A 23,353-nucleotide genomic window follows, 5' to 3' on the forward strand; every position below is an offset into this window, starting at 1 on the left:
ATCAATGTTTTTTAAATTTGATGAAAGAATCATAATTGTGAATTTTACAAAGCTAAAGGACTAAATGTCTTTATTTTAAAATAAAAGAACTAAAATTATGAAATTTAAAAAATAAAAAACTAAAATGTTCCATTTTAAAATAAAAAGACAAAATTACATATATTTAAAAATAAAAGTATCAAAATTATATTTAAGTTTTTCCTTTATTGTTGCCATCATCACAGGTGGATTGATTTCGTTTATTCAAACCCAAAGTAATCTCGCGTAACCAAGTGTAATTAAAGTTGTCAAAATGAAATTAAAATTCAACTTAAAATTATAATTCTATGCTATAACTTTTTACATAACTCAAAATATAAATTGAGTTTGAAAAAAAAACTATTTCTGATAAAATAATAATTCAAATTACAATTCTGAAATATAATTCAAATTATAGTTCTAAAACATTAGTTTTTGTGATTGTTTTGATCAATGTTTATTCATTTAGCTTAAATATGTCTTTCTCTCTATTCCTATGGGCTATGGTTACTCCACATAATTACTTATCTAATAAAAAAAAAGTCAATATATACCCATTCGGCTTAAATATTTATCCCCGCTCTCTCTGTCTAACTTGTGGATCAGTAGTGACTTAGACATGAAACTTCGGTCACACTCAAGGTAATAATCAAATACATAAAGTATTCAATCAAGCTTAAAGAAAACTATTCCTTTCAATAATGCATACCTCATAAGAAATGTTTAGTTGTATACTATGATAATAGTCTTTGCTTTTGTGAAATGTCCTTATTAAGAGTTTAAGTAGTTTTGAATTAATTAAGTATTTAACCGAAACACCAATAAATAAGAGATTCTTTTATGATTAAAAAAATTACTTTATTGATATTTTAAAGTAATAAATATTCTGAAGGGAAAAAAAATCCTAAAGTAACAAATATTTGAAATGGAAAGAGTAAGATTCAATCAAACTGTGTCATTGATGGTCTCGAGATTCCACTTATGTAGCAGAATGTTTCTATTAGTACACCATAGTTTCTATTTAGTGTCACTGTTTCCTAATTAAGTAACTCTTAAAAACCACCAAATTCAAAGCAAAATTAAATTTGATGGTTTCTAAAAACCTGATTTGATAGTAGTTTTAGATCTCAGGTTTCAGAATGAGCAGTGTGGTTAGCACTTTCGGAAGTTGAGACATATATATCAGTCCTGATATGTATAATCAGGGTCTTAATGGATAGATTCCCACCATATCGTAGGCATCCTCAATAATGGGGTCAAATGTGGTCATTAGGCATTTTGTTGATTTGAGATATTACTTTTCTATTTTGTTTGAAGTCATCTAACCTCTTTTTTTTATATGAGGCAGCTGGTATGGTACGTCCATTCACACTCAGCTCCAAATGCCTTTTTCTTTTTCTTTATTGGACATATATAGCGAGGCACAAGTTATAGCAGTACTCACTCAGCGCCACTGTTTCAGATAAATGGATCTGTGAAGTGTAGTCCCTTAACCTGTATAGCCTCATCAACTTCTTATGCTTGTATGTTGCTAATTTCCTCACATCCTTCCAGCAACATGTGCTAATTATACTTTAACTAGATGGCCAAATGGAAATTTAATATAATAGGATTTATAATGCACGCCTTGTCTAATGTCCATAACTATGTATGTGTTGAGTGTAATTTAATGTAAAAAACACTCTTTTATTTTTTCCAACAACGATTGATATAAGTGATAGTAATTTATGTTCTTTAATTAAATGATTCAAGATTTAAATCTTAATTGATCTTTGGATATATAAAATAAATTGTGTTGTAAAAAAAATACTCACTTTAAGTACACTCACAATTCCCAACAAAGATTAGTGACTATTTTTTGCATTGACAACTTTATGCAAATACCATGATCGGAAAAAAACTAGTATGTTTTTCCAAACTCCAAAGATCAAAAGAAAATAATGGAGGGAGGGGGGCGCTTCTGCCGCATAAAAGAAGCATCCAGTCTAAACCATTAGTGGCATCTGCAGCTTTCATTTCTGCATGCCATTCACATCCAAACACTTGGGGACAAACAAGTTGCATAGAGATGAAGAGAGAGAGAAGAATGTTGGTATGTTTGTCCTTGTCATACATAATTGTTCAATCAAATCATGATGACCTCCCAAGATTATTCCTCCTTCTAAGCCTTGTCTTCTTGCTATTACTAATTACACTGCCCCCAATTCCTCAACTTCCCCCTTCTCCCAACAAAGGGATAAAAGTTAGGGAGCGCATTAGAGATAGAGAGCAACAAAGGAGTAAGTAAATAATCTAAAATTAAATTTAATAATGTGATATCCAAACAAAGCCTACCAAAAAAGACTCCACCATCCCCAAAGTTGAAGAGGCCTTTTGGGACATGTTGGCAGAGCATCACCAAGACTTATTATTCCTCCAAACACACCCTTCCATGTGCTACTTCCGACATTCCCCTTGGTTTTTTGTCATTGTCCTTTTCTGCTTTAGCAATGCTTTTGCCTCTTCGTACCCAAAAAAAGGAAAGATATGCTTGTGCCTCCTTCCCCCACATACACAGGCTAAAAACTCGGTTAGATTGCCCAATCAACATCTTCTTTTTGGACTTTGCAGCCTATCTGCCGATTCTCATTCCCCCTTTTTTTAATCATTTAGAATTTTATCGTTAGACTAAAAGTAAAGTAAAAAAAAAAAATCATATTTTAATATCAAGTAGAATTTCTTAACCATGCTGCCATCACACTATATAAACACACGTAGATCAATTCGTGCTTCCTTAGACCTCTCTTATTCATTCCTATAGCTATAGCTACAACATATCATACTACTACTGTTGTTGTTGCTGCTACTGCTGTTGCTGCTGCCGCGTATCAATCACTCGCTTACCATAATGGGTAGGGATAGCCATGACCCCACTTCCTTTCACTCTTCCATTGCCCTTCTACAAGAGAGGTTTAGACAGCTTCAGAGAGTAAAAGAAATGAGGGAGGAGAGGGAGCTTCAGAAGATGCTCAATGAACCTAAACAATTCAGTTCCAACACCACCACCTCTATGAGTCGTACTTATCACAATTCCAACAATTCTATCCTCTCTCACCCTGAATTGATTATGCCATCAAGGTCACCACCCCATGTTTCTCTCTCTCTCTGGCCAACATCTCAGGGCAAGCAAGAGGACTATAGAAGTGCTCAAACCCCGGTTTCAATGAACTATGCACATTCACAGTCCATGCAGGTTTCATGGAAGAACATCTATGATTGTGACTCTGGCGCCGATTCGGGTGTTGACACTTCTCTTCACCTGTGAGAGAATATGTGTTAATTTGTCTAATGGTGTTGCTTCAGATGGATCATGTAAAACCTAGTAGTGATTGTGATGTGACACAATGGCCTCTCTAATCTCTATGGTGGCTTAATTGGCACGAGTGTATTATCGTCAAGTCAGCTTAGATATTTGATATCACTACCTCTTTATTACTAGCTAGTAGTACAAAGAAAAGATTCAATGGTAAGGCTTGAAATAGCATGAACATGCATGAGGGCTTTTTGGGTATTTTAGTGAGTCACAGAATATCAACGAACCATGATGATCTGTTTGGTTTTCTTAATTGGTTAAGGTTTTAGGTTTCTGCCTTTAATTTCTGGTTTTGGTCTATAATCTAGTTATAGTGTATTTTTAGTTAGCATCAATCTTTTAAGATTGTCACAAATCTGCTTAGTAATTAATAAACTTTATTTTTTCCTTCAAAAAGGAACATGCAATAGGGTGTGTAACTGTGTTAATAATATAACGGTAATGCGCCGTACTGCGATTTTGACATGGCCCATATAAGAAAATTTTAAGGTAATGAGATGTCTCAGAAAACAATGAGGGAAGGAGAAGGTAGTACTATGGTTAAGCAACTGTATAAAATAAAGTAATAAAAAATGAGGAAACAAATCCCTCTGAACAAGTAAACGGTTTTCATGCAAACAAGATTTACAAAAAATACAACCATGAAGATGACTTCAAAGTTCAATGAATCCAAATTGTTTTTTTCTGTATGTTTGGATATGAGATAACCTCCCAAAGTCCATGCACCTCACTTGGTAATATATTACCATTTTAATACTACTTAAGTAATCGTGTATATATATATATATATATATATATATAGGATGAAGTGCATCGATTCAATGCACACTAGTGGGGCTTTATGCCGGGGCTTTTACTGCAAAAAAAAACATGGATCCTTTTTTACTGCTCCAAAATGAGGTGCACGCAATATTTTTAATACCATTTTACTTTGAAAACAATTTGCTCTTGATCACGAATTAACGTGTTAAAAGTTAAAATTAGATGATTTAGATATCATTCGAGTCTAAGGCAAAAATAATTTTTGATTAGGTTTTATTTATCTTTTAGTCGAATTTTACTTTTAAGATAAAAAAAAAAATTTGCTCTATGATCAAATGTGTTTATCACTAACGAAGAGTACAAGAGTTAAACATCTTAAATTATCGCCAATGTAAATTAGGCTGCTTGTTCCTTCATCACATCAACCATCAAAATATACCATCAAGTCAAAACTTTGCATATGAGTGACTATTTTACTCTCAGAAAATATCTTCCTATTTTCACTTTTAATTACAAAATTGTTAAGTTGTTTTTAACGTTTCCTATTTTCAAGATTTGTACAGTAAAGAACAGATTAAAAAAACTATTTTCACTGTTTCCTATTTGAATATTTGATATAAAAGAAAACAAATTAAGAATAAAGTGGCAGTTTTTATAATTAAAAGTGCAAACAGAGAAAATGTCTAAACAAGTGAAAACAAACAACGTGAAACGTAGCAATGGTTTTATTTCTGTCGGATAGAGTTTGGAACATGTACCGGGACAAATGAAATCCTTTCTGATGTTCAGGGTTGCTTGCACCTGAAGGAGGCTAATACGTGACTTATGTATTATGTGAATTGTGATGTATTTTCCATTACGATTATATTCAATTATTGCATCAACTCCATGGCATTTGATCATAGAGCTCAAGCAAACATTAACAGAAACAATTTGAGCATTATTAACAAAGAAATCGCCCCTGCCACGGTTATGGATCCTAATCAGTTGGGTGGGTCCCAGTTGGAAAATGAGATAAATCATTAAAGTATAGAGGCATTGGAAGGGCATGTTTTAGAAAGAACTCTTCCACTTCATCAGTAGAAATGGATGAAGCAGATAGTTCTTTATCATCTGGCATCAAGAAAGTTAAGTCTCTATTAGGCTGTGATGTTCCATTCAGCATCTGCAAAAGCATCACGAATCCGTAGTAAGATTTTGCTCTCATGTCACCTATTGCTGCTTGTAAGTCAGTGTGGTTAAAAGCGTGGTTGAAAGGCTGTGACTGTGATTCTGCAAATCCAAGTAGGAAAAGACTGAGAAACAAACATCGTCGTAGTAGGGCCTTTGAGAGAAAAGAGAAGAGAAGAAGAGGGTTTTGGATGCATGGATGAAGGTAGGGACGTTGTGTGAATAAATAAGAAGACATGGTGGAAGGGATGAGGGTGTTTGCACCTGCAGGGTAAAAAGCATGAGGATCTCATCACAATATTCTTTAACAAAACGTAGTGGAGAGTAGGTTGTACATGAGGAAACACTTTCTTTGAAACCATACAAAGCTTGACTGAGGTAGGCTTTTCAAAGTTTAGGTTAGTACAATATTATTTGTGCTATCAATAGGAAAAACTTAAGAATCTTTGTTTAAGCTTTTATTAACCCTCTAATTAACCCAATCAATCCCAAGATGCAGCACTATATTTCCTGGGGGCAAATAGAAATAAGATGTGATAAGCCAACAATAAAGATTGATTCAGTTGCTAGTTATTAAGATGGAACTCATCCTACTTTTGATAGACAATATATAAGTAGCATAAGTAATAATATAAAATGTGTTAGAAAGAATAGAGTTTCACGTCAAAATGTAAGATGCATGTATATTGAAAATTGGATTTTTATCACTAAGGTTTAGGTGACTTAAATGTAAAGTGAAAAATTACATTTTACTATATAAACCTTAGTTGAATGGATGCATTGGAAGTTGTTTTTATTTCAATTTCACATAGAACTTATTTATTATAATTAGTGACAATCTTCACTATAAATAGAGAAGAGAAGAAATTTAGTGGAGAAACAACACATGAAGAAAGAGTGTGAGAAGAGAGATTGTGAAACAAGGTCACTTTGTTGAGAGAAAAGTGTTTTTATGTGAGAATATTGTTATTTCTTGTAATCATTGAGGGAGGTGCTCGGATTTGTAAAGTGATATACTATTTAGGGTGAATTATAATCTTGTAATCATTTTTGTAATAATAATGTACTTTTTTTTAGATGATTTCATGGATGTCACATTAAATTATTGTGTTTGTTATTATTTTTCTACGGTATAATCTTTGTATGTGTTCTCATAATCATTTATGAGTGTGTAATTTTATTTGTGGGAGTGTTGAAAAGAAAGAGAGTTTAAAGAGATTATGATAAGTATTAATGAGAAGTTTGGAGTGATGGATTGATATATTACTGCTCTATACTAAACTAATTATTTTTAAATAAAAATTAACTTAGCTGAGCCGGAGATTAATTCATATCGGTGGTGGCCGTAGGATGCAGTTTGTTTTTACCTGTCGGTAGGACCTGGACCTGGACCAGGACCAGAGCCACTGAGTTTTGAGGACAAAAGCAATTGGCCCATTTTATTCGTATTCACTTTTTTCTCTTCTTACATTTGGCTTTTTTTATCTTCCAAAAATTTAAGTTTTGAAATGTATTTTTAAATTCCAGAAACTAATTTCGAAATGTAGAAAAGAAAAAACGGAAAATGCAAATAGAATTCCCCCTAAACAATTCATCTTATCTATTGGGTAATTTTGGGACATGTTTAAAGTGTCGAATAGCTAAAAGAGCAGGGCCCATGTGACGAATTTAAGTGGGCCATGTGTTGGGCTGTGGGAGGAATAATTGGAGCAAGATTAAAAGTGAACTATGAACCAGCCCTTTTACCTAACAAATGCAAGGGACCATCCTATTGTGCCTTCCACAATTATCAGTTTAGCATAAAGGATACTCTTGCTATTTCAATGCAGCTGCAACCTCCATTGACATTGACATCTCTACAAAATTACCAGTAACTCTCGTGTCATCATAATATTATTGAGCAGTATTTATTAATTTTACTAATGATTAATTTTAACTAAAAAATCTAATTGACTATCTTTAATGAAATTTTTCCTTCTAACTATTATTTTTCATTCCCAATACTCATAATCAGAATTTTATTGAAGGAGACCAAGGTTCCTTAAACCAACTACTTACTTGTTGATACTCAACCTTAGCTTAATCATAGATTAATTAATATAAAAAATCTTCAAAGTTTTATGTTTTTTTCTATGCACTAACACTAATAGCTAGTAGAGTAAAGCTATTTCTTATTTGTTTGCATGTTCTGGAATAAAGCTGGTTCCTTTATGTGAATTCGGGTAGTCCCATCTAATAGTTTTTCTTAGCCATTTGTGCAATTGTGAATAGTTGAGTTCTTTCACTACAACACTTGTATTAGTAGCACTATATTGAGTAAATAATAAAACGAAAAATCACATTATCTATGATTTTATTCAATTTTATTTAAATTTATAGAATGTCACTGTAAATAATATCTCTTCTGTTCAATGACAGGTGGTGACTCCCATGAGTGTTTCTGCCTTAAATGCCATTTTTTTTAAAGTAAAAAGGTAGTGAGAACCATATGTGTCTCTTAAATTCTTAACAATGTTCCACATAAGAAGTGTCACGGTCCTCACGGAGAAGTTGACCTCCTGTTTTGTTTTACCTCTTTTTGCAACATGGAAAATGACTGAATTAGGTAATATTTGAATAATTTTTCAACAAGTATTTATAAGGAAAAAAAAGATAAAATAAAATAAATTTGTTTTAAATTAAAATCAATCCATATACTTTAATTTCTTTAAAAATAATCTCATTCATCTTCTACAGAAATTTAGATATACAATTTGATTTTTAATAGAAGAAAAAATTAATCTGTTTTACCTCTTTATTTCTTTTCCTGTCGGTGGATTATTAAGTTCATCCCAATTGAATTATATTCCATTTTTATGGTTAAGCTGTTTACAACTTTACATAGAGCAGTTTGTACTTTTTATAGCCTTTGAAAATGCAGGGTTATTATTTTGATCATCATTTCATTAGTGGGTGGAAGAGTCAATATTACATTGGTGTTATTACTTATCTGTACAGAATCATAATCAAAACTAACATCCATGTAGAGGTAACTTAATTCATATATATAGATATATAGAAAGAGAGATATAAAATTGATTGGATAACTAAAAAATAAAAAATAAAAAAATTATAAATTCGATCGATTCTGCTGACTAAAAAATTAATAAATTAACGATTAATATCTATTAAAAAAAAAACTGCATGAATGTCTTATTCGCCTAGACTTTACTGAATACTGTGGCGTGAGGCTGAAGTACACCGCTCCAAGTCTAAGTCATGTCAATAGTTAATGTTAGAAAGTGATGTTTGGTTGAAGAATGTGACGTCCGTGGGAGATTCGGGTTTCCACTACTACAATTTGAGCTCTTTTTTCCTTTCGGACTGGCCCGGAGGGGTTTGTCGTGTCTAACAATTTACACGTGGAAAAGGGTCTTTTTAGGCTCTGTTTGGATCACGTTCAACTGACATTTCACGCGTTCTTAAAAAAATGCAAACGCTAGGGGCACGAAGCATTGGTGCTGTGTTTGTTTCAACGCAAATACAAACATGTACTTAGAGTGTTTGTGAATGGAAAATCAAACGCATACTTAGAGTATGTCTACATTAAATTTTGTAAATTTAAGTTTGGATGAAATTTACAATTGAGTTTATAAAAACAACTTAACTTTCAAATTGAATTTCAAGATAAAATTATAACAAAACATAGTTTAAAATTAAACTCAACTGAAAATCAAATAAAATGTTTTTTTAGTTTTACTTTTATAACATATTTTTTAATTTTAAATTCAAGATGAGTAAATGATTATTTTAGTCCTTAAATGGATGATAATTTAATCTCTAAATATATAAAAAATTAATTTAATATCTCAATGAATAAAATGTATGATAATTATGTTTAAATATTAAGTTTTATGAAATCATTCTAACATTAAATTGCATTTTTTAATAATTTATTTGACATTAATTAACAAAATTTAAGAATCAATTTATTATTAAAAACATGCACTTATTATACTGGCAAATCTCATCTTATCGAATGCTATCACGTTATGATCTAAGGGCATGGGAGAGTAGCATCATCAAATTGATTCTATTCCTATGAGAAGGGACAGAGAGCTGCTAATGCTATCACTCATTTGATGCCGTGAATTCCGAGGGATATCCCACAAAAGCCATGTATTGAGACAATTCATAATATCATATCATATTTGAACATGAATCAGTCACACTTTTTAATATCTCTTCCAACCCAAGACGCGTGTTGATATAGGCCCTCCACTCTTAACCCCTCCCTTTCCCATCTGCATCAAGTAGGTTCTCAAGTTTGAACAATCATCAATATTTTTACATCTAAAGAGATGCCTAACAAGAGGGTGATTATGAGAAAGAGAAAAGTAAATCGTCAATGTACAACCATATAGCTATTAAAATTATAGGTTTGTTTACAAGGTCGTTCATATTTTATTATATGTTTTTTTTATATAAATACAAGCTTAAAATATGATAACTTATGCATAAAAGATAAAATAAAATTAACACTCAAAATTGAGAGAGCAAGGCCGTGAACATATGCTCAGTGCTTCAGACGGCATTGCACCATACGCAAAGGTATGTGTCAGTCAGTAATAGCTTTCCATGATATAAAAGCTCCTATTTTTATTTTACTTCAAATGGACAGGCATGGTGGGAATTGGGAAATAGCAAATGCAGGTCACAAGATATGTACTAGAAAAATAAAATATAGTCAAAATCATATTATAGTAACTCCATCTATAAAAGAAGCAAAGGATAATACAACGTGCCTTTCCTTGGAAGGACTTGAGAATTGAGATAAACTCTCTTTCTACATGTAAAGACAATCTTGCAATTCTTAAGGGTAAATTATGCAAGCGTTATGGACTGTGTTAGTGGAACCAAGTTGTTGATATGTAGTCGTGGGACGGCATTATCTTCATTTATACTTGGCATGGTTTGTTATCCTTTCATGTCATGTGTGAACACACTCAATTCTTTATTAATGAGACTAATGACAGATTTTTTGAGCATAATCACAAATACTCTTACCTGCACATTACCTATCAAAAGATCCAAATAATCAATACTCTTGATGACCCTTGATTCCTCCACCAGCTTTTCTCTTTGAGTAACTTTTCAACAACCAAATTTCTACACTAGGTCAAGCTAACTCTTATTCTGCTTTATCAAGTAAATTTTCTACCACAGGGAAGGTCACTTTTTTGTTCTGTTTAGCACCCCCATCCATTCCCTAAACACCAGAAAAAAAAAATGGTAAAAACTAGGCACCATATCTTCCTTCACCATGTGTTTGGTATGGTCTAGGCCAAAAAGAAAAATGGGGCATCATAAATTGAACCAGTGTCCTTATATGATCAGAATTAAGGTAGTCTCCTCAATTCATTTTTATCATATCAGATCCTTTCTAGGGACGGGAAAACTGTTACTTCTTCCTAGACACAATAAAGGAGCGCTCAAAACCACATTTTTTTTCTTCTTTGCATTTACCAATCCTTAAATGCTGAACCAGAGGTCAGAGCAGACCCATTTAATGGCCTTGTACGCATAGGTGGAAGTGCCTTTTTTATCTACCTATACACTTTCTCTAGTCTGTCCTAGAAACCTTAAGTTTTCACTACTTGGCACGCTGTGCAGCATTGCAGCTAATTAAGCACCACCATCACTATCTTATAAGGGGGGGAAATAACAACTTGTGTTGTGTCTATATATAATAAGTAGTGAGGGGGTTAAGGTTGGTGTTCTCATCCATAGTTCTCACTGGTTTTCTCTCTAGGTGGATTTGAGGAACTCTTTTATATTGAACTGTGTTTCTTGTTTCTGAGTGCTGATTTTGGAGGAGAAATGAGTAGTTATTTGGGTGTAGGTGTTAGTCCTGGGAATGTCCCAGTTTACCACAGCACAAATGTGAAAGTGTTAGATAGGAAGATCAAGATAACAGAATTGGTGTTGAGGTGTGTGATCCTTGGTTTAGGGGTTCTTGCAGCTGTTCTTGTGGGGACTGATTCCGAAGTCAAGGAGTTTTTCTCATTTCAGAAGGAAGCTAAATTTACAGACATGAAGTCTTTGGTGTAAGCTCTTTGCTCTCCAATCTTCTCTTTTGATCAAGATTTTAAAAAAAGTCTATAACAAGGTTTCAGCCACAACTTTTGGGTATCTACAATCACAATTGTGGATACATTTGTCTGCAGTTTTCCGCAATACCAAGAATTGCAACAAAATCTCAAACAGGAACCACAGTTTAAAACCTTGCTTTTTATTGCCAAAACTTTGCAGGTTCCTGGTGGTTGCAAATGGGTTAGCTGCTGGCTACTCCTTAATCCAAGGGTTGCGCTGTATCCTTAGTATGATCAGGGGAAGAGTACTCTTCAGCAAGCCCCTAGCTTGGGCCATTTTTTCTGGTGATCAGGTATATTTTATATACATAAAAAACACTGCATATTTGCTTTTCTTTTGTACTGACCAAAACTTAAGTATCAACATTCAAAATGCTTGCATCACTGTCTTATTGGATACTCATTACATATTGATTTTCCTGTTTTTTATTGAATTTTGATAGCTTTCCCTACGACAATTGCCTAAAGTTGAAGCCTAGCTCGGTAGGCTGTTCTTAGTTTCAAAGAAATTCATATGAACCATTGTTAATTGATTGCATCCAATTAGTTCCTTTTAGTCTACCTAATTGATCAATGAAATGGAATTGTGAACACATATCACTAGTTAGACTAAACCATCAAAGGAGATGTTTTTTCCTGGAATTGCAGTTTGAACATTTGATATTTTCTTTTCTAGAATTTATGCTCTCTACATGTGTCAGAGGCCCAACTTGGGTCGGTTTGAGATTAAGGCTCAAATTTAGACAGCAAAACATAAGAATCTCAAGTTTGTCTTGTCAAGCAAGGGTAACTGGTACCGTGGGGGACCCTTTTAGGGAACCGTACCTGATTGATGTTAAGACTTGGGCATTATTCACCGTAAGACATACTTAATTCCATGATTGGGGGGGGGGGGGGGGGGGTATCCCAAGTGTGTGCTGGTTGTTGGGATTTATAATGGTAGTTGGAATGAGTAATGACCAAATCAATTAAAACACAATGGGCATGGTAGATATGGTCTTATCCTACAACTTTAATACACCTTTACCGAATGAAAGAATTTTCTATTCACTTTCGTTAAATGGATCCTCATCTTACAGAACATATTTTTTCCTTGTCTTTTATAGCTGATTAGCTAAACAAGTACTAATCTTGAAACACCTCGGTACTAGATTTACACATTTTTTCTTTTAGTTGCATTTTGGTGACCTTGGCTATGAATTCGAATTCCAAAACAGCTTTTTACATATGCAAATGTACGGCCACATATAATGATTTTCGCTTGTGCTTTCACACAGTGAGAAACCTTTGCACTAGCATAAGTTAGTATTTTAGTTAAACATGTGCTATATAATGTAATAATTACACTAATGACATAAAATTTCTATGTATGAAGGTAATGGCCTATGTAACAGTGGTGGCATTGGCGGCGGCAGGGCAATCGGGTATGATTGCAAGGGTTGGCCAGCCAGAACTGCAATGGATGAAGATATGCAACATGTATGGGAAATTCTGCAACCAAGTGGGAGAAGGGATAGCTAGTGCTTTTGTGGCTAGCCTTAGCATGGTGGTCATGTCTTGTATTTCTGCTTTCAGCCTCTTCCGTTTGTATGGTGGTAACAAAACCAAAAATGTGCATTGGTAGGTTAGAAACTACTACCAGTGGTTCAAGGTTCTTCTTGTATATGTAGTAGTGAATGATTATGGTAATATCTATTGCAATGATCACTTAATAATTGATGGCAGTAATATAAAGTTTAGGTTCTTTGATAAATTTAGCCACTTTTGCATATCCTTACATCCCGTATGGCTAAGGCTAAGTTTGTGAATCTGTTAGCACGAGTTCCAATTAATACATTAAAAGTCCAAAACAGAGAAGCAGCTACTTGCGTTTAAATGGTTGTAAGTGCAAACACAAACACGGCGAATAATATAAACACGATTCATATTTTTTGCACTTTGCACAGCCTTTATTTCTAATGTTGGAACAAAAATTGGCCCAAAACAAAGTTGTGACAAGCGACTTGGGTTGGTGGTTTATGCATCAATATTTATAAACTTGAATCATTCAAAAATTTATGAATTTTATAATATGTCCATTAACTATAATTATAAATTATTTAAAGTAAATAGACATTTTGTCACCTATACGAAAGGCCAATAGGTGACATGTAAGATTGAACTTCAAACAATATGATAATATCTTGATCTTAATAATTAAAAGTGATATCAATCAACAAACTCAGTATATAGTTATTGGGTTACGTTATGTAGTCATTTTCGATATCATTGTTATGAATATTAATCGGATAGAATGTGTTTACTCGTGAAAACAAACCAATACATTCTGAAGTTAGTGATAATAATACTGAAATTACAAACAACTTGCGTAATTTTTATGAGTCATGCCAAATTATTATCAATTGATAAAACTAAAAGCTGTTAAATTCCATTTTTTATTCAAGTGCATTGTAGCACTATTGTAAAGAAATGAATTAACAGTTAATGGTAAATGGTCAAACTGTTAAGGGAGTACTGTATGACTAAAAAGAACTAAAAGAATATAACAAATTGAGAGGCATGATATATTACCATATGCAAGTACTAGATTTTGCCGTGCATAATAACCACGGAACCTTAAGCTGGGAAGTCAGATTTCTTACATTGGTAATTTTTAGTTTGGAAAGTTCTGGCAGTGTGAGAAAAGAAATGGCATGTTTCAGATTTTCATGTAGCGTGCCCGAATCTCTTATCAACTTTTTTGCTTTCCTTTTCTTATGCAAATATAAAAGCAGTCACTGATTTTAAATGATATATTAAATAAATAAAAGCTGAAATGCGGATAACTCTTTATCTTGCGCAATTCACGATGCTTGAAAAAGTTAAGGGGCGTTTTGATGTTATAAAAGAGTAAATAGTTAATGTATTACTTTTTATATTTTTATCCGAATCGAAATTATGGTAAATTTATTAATTTGTATGTATAATAGTTATTTTAAATGTTATATTTATTATATGTGCTTAAATATTTTTATACTGATATATAGAGATCAATCTATTAAAAAAATTCTTTTTTTCTGAAATTATAATTAAAAATTTCAATATATTAAATAAAAAACTTACTTTTTGTGTTTTCTATACAAATAAGAAATAAAAAAATATTTTCTCAAATTAAATAATTCTCAAATAAATTAAGATGTGACATATCCAATTCAAGTAATGTAGTATAAAATACATTTGTGCATGTGAAGTATAATTGGTTAAACTTGAAATCTCATCAATTTCTCTTGCACCCCAAAGAAAAAAAGAGGGAGGGGGTTATTTTCTTTTTTGGAAAAAAAAAACAGTGAAATTTCAAACACTGAAAAACAGGCTTCAAGAATAGTATTCTCTCTTGAATGAAAATTATTAATATTTAAGGTTAATGTATATAGTTTTAAAAATATTTGATATTATTCACAAACTATATATTTAGTTTAAAATATCTTCATTTATTTAATATTTATGATGAGAGTGATTATGAAATAAATCATAATTTTTAAATAGAAAATTTATGTGGAGAAAAATAATTAATGAGACTTAAATACTATAAAACACCAATGTCTTGTGTGTAGATAGTTTCTTTTTCTGTTTTTGCTTTTACTTTGTGAATGATAAGAAAATTACTTATTATTATGAATAAAAAATATTACACTAAGACCCTCATATAAGAAAAGTGAATATGATTAAAAAAAACTGAATATATTTGTATAATTACACGAAATTTCAAAAGATGTTGTTGTAATTTGTTAAACTATAAAACATCAATAGTTTTTGGAAAAAAAACATTAATAGTTTTAATTCGGATGGAATAGAAGCTAAGGTTTAGAGGGTTCAGGGGTAAGAATAACCCGGAAAAAAAATAATACTTGTCTTAGTGACAAAATAAAAAAAAAAATTACTGTAAAAAAATAATAAAAAATTCAGTTGAGCTGAAATGATTATATATTTCTTTTAAGAAAATGATTATACTAATATTGAGCATTATATTTATTAGATATAATAAATAGTCAAACTAAATAATGTCATTAATATTTAGCATAGTAATAATTAATTGTGAATATATATTATAAGGTCACATGTTTACTAAAGATATATTATATATATTATGTTTAAACAAATACATCTAATAAATATAATATTAATAATATTATTTATATTAATTAATTAATATATTTTATAAATAGTATGATGAAAATATAATAAATAAAATTTATTTTTGACTAAAATTGAATATTATATTTATTATATAAAGTAAGTATTCAAACTAAATAATGTGATTAAATATTTAAAATGAATTGATTTTAATATATATTAATATATTAAATACAATATTTATAAGACATAATATATAGTCAAATCAAAAAATATGGTCAAATGTAATATTCCTTGAATATAATATATTTATTAATTTTCATTGAATAAAAATTAATAAAAATATAAAATAAAAATTTAGAATAAATTATACATGTAATATTGAGAAAATAGAGAATTATTGACAGGATAATGTAATTTTATATTTTTATTCAGTGATAAATTATTGTATAGAAAAAGAGAAAACATTAAATTAGATTGATATAACTTTAACAATTATTACATCATTTTATAAATTTTAACTCAATAATTTTTTCTTAAAATTCATTCTTAGATTGAAAATTCCTTTTACATATATCACATATGCAAAATTTCATATTAATCTAAAATTATTTTTTATTTTGACCATAAATATTAAAATCAACACAATATAAACATTTCAAAATATATTAAAAATATGAATAATTTGATTATCATCTTATTGTTATTCAATTTTGATAAAATTTGACACAAATAAAAATTAATAAAAATCACATTCTATATCAAATTATAAAAATAATATAATAATTATTAAAATTATACCAATATAATTTGATTCATCCATATATATATATATATATATATATATATATATTATTATTAACTTTTTTGATAACTACAAAAAAGTGAAAGTGTAAAAAATGCATAATTATTAGCTACTCTTTAATATCTGTATTCAACTATATTTTATTTCTTTATATTATATTATATTTAATAAATATCATAATTAATATGTAGTCAAATTATAAGTATATTTATTGACAATTTAAAAACAGTAAATGTTTGTATAGTTATTGAATACATTATGTAGTCAAATTATTAAATATAGAAATTAAAAAAGAGATAAAGATATTGAATATACTATAATAATTAATATGATATAAATAATATTTACGGCTGTGTAAAAAAAAGTAATATTTTATATTTACGTGCTGGTAACATCAAATTGACTACTTTTCAATCAACTTTTTTTCCCATTTATAAGACAATCCAAGATAGTACTTAAAAATCTTCAAGAAAAAAATTAATACCTAATTAAGAAAATCTGTTCCATTCCTATCAATTTATTTTGCATAACTTAAATTAAAATGCTAGTTAACGTAAAATTTTTACATGTTTAATTTACATTGAAAAATGTTCTGAAAAAATTACATTGAAAAATAATTACCAATTTAAAAAATAATTTTAAATAAAATTAATTTATTTTTTTTTCTTTTGAATTAAGAAATTATTTTAAATTTTATTAGTAGTATACTTTTAAAAAAAATCAAATTAGTATTTTATTTTAAAATCAATTTTAGTCAAACTCAATTTAATGCAAAATTAATTTTATTAAATATATTGACCAGATTTATGGTTGTATTTAATTCCTGAACACAACGTATCCGTTGATAAGACAAACTCCCCAATTATCCATTGTAACGTCCGTAATTACATACTCATTTAATATGAGGCGTAACGCAAGAGATATCTCACCAATTTCATATATTTTTCCCCAAAAATAAAAAATCAATAATAAAACGTCCTAAAGTGGAAGAGAGGGGTAGGTTTAGAATCCACGAGTCAGCGTAAGGAGGTGGCACACTCATATGTATGACATACACAAATGTTTGTTCTCTCCTTTTAATAAGCACAAAAAACAGTGGTCAGGTTAGAGTGCAAACTGTGGACGTGTGGAACGGTGCATTATTCAGTTTGCAGCTATTTTACAACCAAATAATAATACTAATATATAATTTTTGGTCTTAAAACTGCGCCTAAAGGGTTGTTGGCTTGGTTTCTAATCTGCTCGCCACTATGGTAAAGTTCCTCTCCCTCATCCATTTTGTTCTGTAATTTTGGTTGCTTTTCCATTTTATTTTCCTTTTGTTTCTGAACAATTTTGCCTTGTGATAATGCTGCGTGCTGCATTTGGTTGAATGTCATTGTGATCCCCTTGACTTGTCTTACTGCTTTTGTTTGTGGTTTTCTTTAACCTTTTTTTAGTACAAAATAATAACCATACGTATATTTGATAATGGTAAAAAGAAAAAAGAGTGGATTTTGGGAGTTTGTATGTGCGGTGTTAGTTACTGTGTATTACAGAGTCGTTTGAGAATCAGATTTGTTGGTTCTATTAGTTCATGATTTTTCTGAAGGTAATTCTGAAAAAAGCAAAAAAAATCTTAGCTTACAAGCATAAAACTGTACTATATTATTGTTGTGTTTTTATTTCGATTCATAGCCAATAAAAAAACTGTTTTGAATTGTATTGATATGATATTCGCATACAAAGTTCATGGTTTTAAATTGTAATTGAGGCTTTATAAAAAAAATTGCAATTGACGTGGCGTTGTAATTATAAAATTTGTACAAAAAACATGAATGATAAAGCTGCATTCTTCTGTTCCCGATTCCTGATTATTATTATTTTTTGGTATTTCAATTCCTGATTTTTCGTATGCTTTTTAAAATGTCTGCACTCTGCAAAATGTTATCTTTTTTCTTTTTTGCCTTTTGACATTGCAGTTTCAGAAGTCAGAAGAAAGGGCTGTTTTCCGTAAATTTCACCTTTTTTGAGTCTTTTGATTATGAAGGAAGTGGGGCTGTTTGAAAGTGATCAATTAGAAGAAAGCTTTGTATCGAAAAAAATAAAATAGAAGCGAGCTCTTTTCTTTTATCTTTTTTGAATTCTCACCTAGCCAAGCCTTCGAAAAAGAAAACCCCTTTGTTACTTGTTTGTTTATTTTGTAACAATGTACATTTCCCAGTGGATTTTACAAAAAAATAACATGTTAAAACGAGGTACTGTATTTGCTAAGCTTTTTTTTAACAATATTATTGATACCTAGTATCTACCTAGTTTAACTATGACTAATCTCTGTTGTGTAATTTGTTTATGTATATTCTGAACTAGTTTCATCTAAGTTGAGTTATTTGTCACATGCTTCTTGGTTCTGCGTTCTCTTCTAAAGTACTGAGCTGAGTTATTTGTCACTTGTATTATTGGTGATATTTGTTGTGTTTGCTTTAACTTGTTTGATTTCATAGACTACTTCAAAGCGCCTAGCGGACAGGAAAATTGCAAGGTTTGAAAAGAATATTAGCAAGAAAAGTTCAGAAAACTCTAAGAAGGGATATGCCTATCCTGTGGGCCCCATCGTGCTTGGATTCTTCGTCTTTGTTGTCGTTGGATCATGTGTGTTCTTCTGTTATCTTAACATTTTTATTTGCAGTTGTGCACACCAACAGTCTAGTTCAATTTTTTACTTTCAAATTAATCAATATTTCAATATGTTCACACACAAAAAATATCACATCAGTCTGCGACATTACACTTTGTTTGCAAATAATTGAGTCGTTACAATTTGTTGCCACATCTACAGGAGTAGAAAAGCTGTGCACGAAACATGTTCATTTCCTGTATACATATATATCTTTTTTTTTTTGTTTTGGACACTTCAACCCATGAAAGTGTTCCATGAATGTCCAAATCTCTAATGAAATTTATGCATTGTTTTCTTGCCAGAGTTATTCATATTAAAATTTAAATGATTTGCAAAACAAACAAAAAAAATTTAAAAAAAAAAACTTGATTACATTAATGCTATTGCAATATCTCATTTTTTTTAGTAAAATAAGACTATGGTTTTAAAATTTAATGACTTGCCCCCACTTTGTTTCAGTTAAGATGTATGACTCATTGTTGTTTTGTTGACAGCTCTGTTTCAGATTATTAGGACAGCTACTAGTCGTGGGATGGCCTAAGGCAGGAGGAATGTTTGTGAAATGTTATATATATCAAGTAGACATGTCGAAAACATAATAATTCACTTTAGATCAGCAATGTGTTGATAAAGAGTGAAATGAGAACTTAACTTTGCTTAATAAACGAATATTTCATTTCTTATAAGGTGTGTTTCCTTTTTTTCTCTAATCATCTATGCTCAACTCTCAAGTCAACGTGCTCTATTCCAAATTGTCAAAGTCACAAAGCCATAGGTGATAATGTAGAGCATGTTTGTGTATCCGTTTCAAACAGACATTGGTAGCCGACTAGGAGGCCATTTGCAAAAGCATCTATACCCTTAAATTTGCATTCAATTGTTGAATTTGTCTCGAAATTCATGTGACAGTAAGTTAGATGAAAAACCAAACATGCACATAGATACTGGACTCGTTAAAATTGATCTGTATTTGCAGGCAAAAACAGTATCATAGAAAGCAGGCGATCTAATGGTAGTCCAAATGTAAAAATTGATCTTGATTGTTCTTTTTCAAGACTAAATAAAATCCAGGGTTTAAGGATTTGTACTTTGTAGTTCATATCGAAGGATCTTGATTTTGGCCTTATTCTATGCTCATGTGCAACATATACAACGAGGAGTAATTTAATCTTACATGTTTCAAGAGACAATGTCCAACTTCTGAAACAGACATATTGACGGTATAATAACAAAACTGAAAGTTGGTAACGGGGAAAAGGTATAAGAAATCTCAACAAGGGGATTGAAATTTATTCATGCAAATTTATGGTTCATTCTACCTCCATAGGCCAATTTGCTCTCATCAGATCTTCGACCTGCTTTGGTTGCCACGCTTATTTTGCTTGAGTTATGGCAACAGTCGGAACTTTTGGAAAACTTCCGATCATGAGAGCTAAACTTCATCCCAGGATAGACTTTAGCATCATCCTCATCAGATAAGCTTTCATCATGCATAGAGCCAGAGCCCCTACCCTCAAATTCCTGCAGGAAATGGAGTCATTTGATAAGAAACCAATTTCAGAAACATAAGGGAAAATTCACAACAAATTTACTAGAGAAGTTTAGTTACCCTTGATCTTGATTTAACAGCGCAGGGGGTTAAGCATGGATTTAGATCATTCAGTAATAGGTCGTCAGGTTGGTCATCAGAGCTGAATTCCTGCATAAATTGTTGAGCAGATTAACCAAATTGCTTGTCAGGTCAGAAGGTAATAATAGAATTGCTCAAGGACATTTTCCATGGCTTAATAGCAGAATTTTTATGCTTATCAGGTTAGAAGGTAAAAATATAATTTCTTAAGGACATTTTCTATGGCTTAATAGCAGGACTTTTTTTATTTCTGTAACCAGTAATCCATCATATATAATTATAATTTTGAATTATAATTGCAAGCTTACCCAAAAGTTAGAAGCATCTTCCCGGGCATGTGTTGGTGTTCTTGGAGAACTTCCATAACCTGGAAGACCTGCTTTTGCTGAATACTTATCAGCCTTGACCTAACAAGCAAATGAAAAAGCAAAAAAAAATCACGACTTGTTTGATTCTCTTCTCAATTTTGTTTTAAAAAAAGTATTTAAAACAATTCAACACTATTCAACAACCAAAAATAGAAACATCTAGATTCTAGAAGATGTTTTCTCATCTTATTTCATCTTATTTGACTTAATCAATTCCACACTCCATTGAGTGTCTTGCGCCTTCCTCCACCATCTGAACAACCTTTTTAGTAGCATTTTGAAAACTGAAAACAAATTTTGAAAAAGAACTCAAACGTATCCTAAAGAAGATACAGTTATTGAAAGCTTCAATGAAAGACATAATCATATGTAGTTAAAATATGTTCATCTCAATCAGTAACCAATTTCAATGACCAGCATTTCCCCGATTTGACAATAAATTGTTGCCATACATGGATGCAAGTTATATATAGTATAATACCTCAGCAAGGTCCTCCGCAAGGCTTTGAAGCTGGCCAGTGAGAGAAGAAACCTGCTGCTGCAGAGCTGGAATAACCTGTTTTGCCTGCTTCAGCTCCGAACCTTGCTTCTCTAGAAGCTCTTGAAGCTGAGAATTCATAACATCAGGGAACAGTATCGCACTCTTCAACGATTTGATCTCTTCCCTTTGCTTCAAACACAAATCCTTCAACTTCTCCACCTGCAAATTCAAAATCCAAACACCCATTATTGAAACACACGCCCTTTTCCATTCCCAATGTGAATCAGATCCAAAACATCTCTAAAATTTTGAACTTAACTCAACTCAAAAATTAACTCATGTAATTATAATTGCTCCCACTTATATATGGTATTTTAGGCATGTCACTGAACTCTCCAACATAAGTTTGCAAGTGATTTGATAATAGCCCGATAACAGATGAATCAATAAATCCAATAATCCAACAATAATCACTAAGGAAAACTTTAATAGTATCATATTTAAACATAATTCAACCCCAAAAGCCAGTTTATGAAGTGAGAATTGCTCCTACTAATATACATTGTTTTATGCATCACTGATCAAAGCGGGATCTCGAAGAAAAACACAAGATTTTTTTTACCTCTTTGTTCTTGTCCTCAAGCATTTGCTTGAGCTGAGAAACCTGCTGCTCCTGCTCTTTGTTGATGCTGAGAAGCTCCCTCTCGCTCCTGAGCACCATGGCCAATGTCCTGGTGTTGTTCTTCACCTCGGTCAAGGCCTTCACCTTCTCCTTCTTCTCGGAAGCGCCCTTTCCGAAGAGCTTCTTCTGCAGCGCGGAGAACCCCGCCACTTTCTTCGCGTCCTTCTTCAAATCCTTCGCGAGAAAATCGGAGGGAATAATCAACCTGGTGGCGGTGGCGGCGGCCGAGGAGGAGGATTTGGGTTTCCTGTCCATGAACTTCTTGACCATGGTGGTGAAGGTGGGGTCCAGCTTGGCGGTGTTTGAGGGTTTGGCCTTGACGAGAGCGCGAGAAGAAGAAGAAGAGGTTTTGGTTTTGAGATTGTTGAATTCATGGGAGGAGGAAGGGTCGGAGAAATGAGAGGAAGTGGAGGAGCGTGAATCGTAGGAACGGTACCGAGAAGAAGGTTTCACAGTACCGGACGCCATCCGGAAAATAATAAAAAATGGTTTTTGAAACAGAATAAGAAGAAGAAGAGAAGAAGGGTTACTAACTTGAGGCGAGAAACAAGGAGTGTGCGTGAGAGCTGTGTTAGTCAGAAAGAAAAGAACAGAGGATGTCTTGGTCGGGGACACGTGGCGGATGATTGCGGATGTTCCGTTTGCCGCTGGTACTAATTCAAATTTTCACGTGTTGGGCGCGGGCTTTGTGTTTTGATTGATTGCATAGGTTATATGTGATTCGGTTTAATTTAATTTTTAGATAAAAAGTCATTTAAATTAAATATAAAATAAAAATATAACTTGATTTGGTTTCATTTAAATATAATATTAAATTTAAATCAAATTAAATTAAATTTTTTTAATTTGATTCGGTTTAATTTTATGATTTTTTATTTGTTAATTTATTATTATAATTTAAATTTATCAATTAAACCTAAGTAATTATTTTAAATATGAATTTTATTTTTATTTCTATTTAGTATTAATATAAAATATTATTATTAATTATTTTTTTAATATAATAATAATATTAATTATTTTAAATATTATTATTAATTATTTTGTAATTATTTTTATTTTTATTTTTTAATAATATTAATATATCATTTTTTAACATATTAAAGTAATATATATATATATATATATATATATATATATATATAATGAGAATGAAAAATAATAAATTATTTAATACTTATC

The 23,353-nt window shown here is 31.3% G+C and overlaps 3 protein-coding genes across 3 annotated transcripts; 2 read left to right on the forward strand and 1 right to left on the reverse strand.

Annotated features, from left to right (window-relative positions):
- Positions 1-10,099: 10,099 nt before the first annotated feature.
- Positions 10,100-13,145, forward strand: LOC100810813 (CASP-like protein 2B1). The gene is made up of 3 exons (XM_003547235.5): positions 10,100-11,388; positions 11,594-11,726; positions 12,809-13,145. The coding sequence occupies exons 1-3, from the start codon at positions 11,162-11,164 to the stop codon at positions 13,055-13,057; spliced, it is 609 nt and encodes a 202-aa protein (XP_003547283.1). The 5' UTR covers positions 10,100-11,161; the 3' UTR covers positions 13,058-13,145.
- Positions 13,146-17,369: 4,224 nt separating this feature from the next.
- On the forward strand, positions 17,370-19,693 carry LOC100820262 (probable stress-associated endoplasmic reticulum protein). Its single transcript, XM_003546146.5, has 3 exons — positions 17,370-17,604; positions 18,835-18,982; positions 19,505-19,693. The coding sequence occupies exons 1-3, from the start codon at positions 17,602-17,604 to the stop codon at positions 19,549-19,551; spliced, it is 198 nt and encodes a 65-aa protein (XP_003546194.1). The 5' UTR covers positions 17,370-17,601; the 3' UTR covers positions 19,552-19,693.
- A 305-nt stretch (positions 19,694-19,998) lies between these two features.
- LOC100811357 (mediator of RNA polymerase II transcription subunit 2) lies at positions 19,999-22,739 on the reverse strand. Its single transcript, XM_003547236.5, has 5 exons — positions 22,112-22,739; positions 21,490-21,708; positions 20,949-21,047; positions 20,620-20,709; positions 19,999-20,531 (listed from the first exon to the last, which is right to left on the reverse strand). Exons 1-5 carry the CDS (start codon positions 22,637-22,639, stop codon positions 20,304-20,306), a joined length of 1,164 nt encoding a protein of 387 aa, XP_003547284.1. The 5' UTR covers positions 22,640-22,739; the 3' UTR covers positions 19,999-20,303.
- Between the last annotated feature and the right edge of the window lie 614 nt (positions 22,740-23,353).

This window comes from Glycine max, chromosome 15 (assembly GCF_000004515.6).
Source record: "Glycine max cultivar Williams 82 chromosome 15, Glycine_max_v4.0, whole genome shotgun sequence".
Lineage (NCBI taxonomy): Eukaryota > Viridiplantae > Streptophyta > Magnoliopsida > Fabales > Fabaceae > Glycine > Glycine max.

Coding starts and splice junctions, on each gene's coding strand:
- LOC100810813 (XM_003547235.5), top strand. CDS start 11,162: ATGAGTAGTTATTTGGGTGTAGGTGTTAGTCCTGGGAATGTCCCAGTT. Junction 11,389..11,593: donor ACAGACATGAAGTCTTTGGT/GTAAGCTCTTTG, acceptor AAAACTTTGCAG/GTTCCTGGTGGTTGCAAATG. Junction 11,727..12,808: donor CCATTTTTTCTGGTGATCAG/GTATATTTTATA, acceptor CTATGTATGAAG/GTAATGGCCTATGTAACAGT.
- LOC100820262 (XM_003546146.5), top strand. Junction 18,983..19,504: donor CTTTGTTGTCGTTGGATCAT/GTGTGTTCTTCT, acceptor TTTTGTTGACAG/CTCTGTTTCAGATTATTAGG.
- LOC100811357 (XM_003547236.5), bottom strand. CDS start 22,639: ATGGCGTCCGGTACTGTGAAACCTTCTTCTCGGTACCGTTCCTACGAT. Junction 21,709..22,111: donor TTGAGGACAAGAACAAAGAG/GTAAAAAAAATC, acceptor TTGAATTTGCAG/GTGGAGAAGTTGAAGGATTT. Junction 21,048..21,489: donor TTGCGGAGGACCTTGCTGAG/GTATTATACTAT, acceptor TTTGCTTGTTAG/GTCAAGGCTGATAAGTATTC.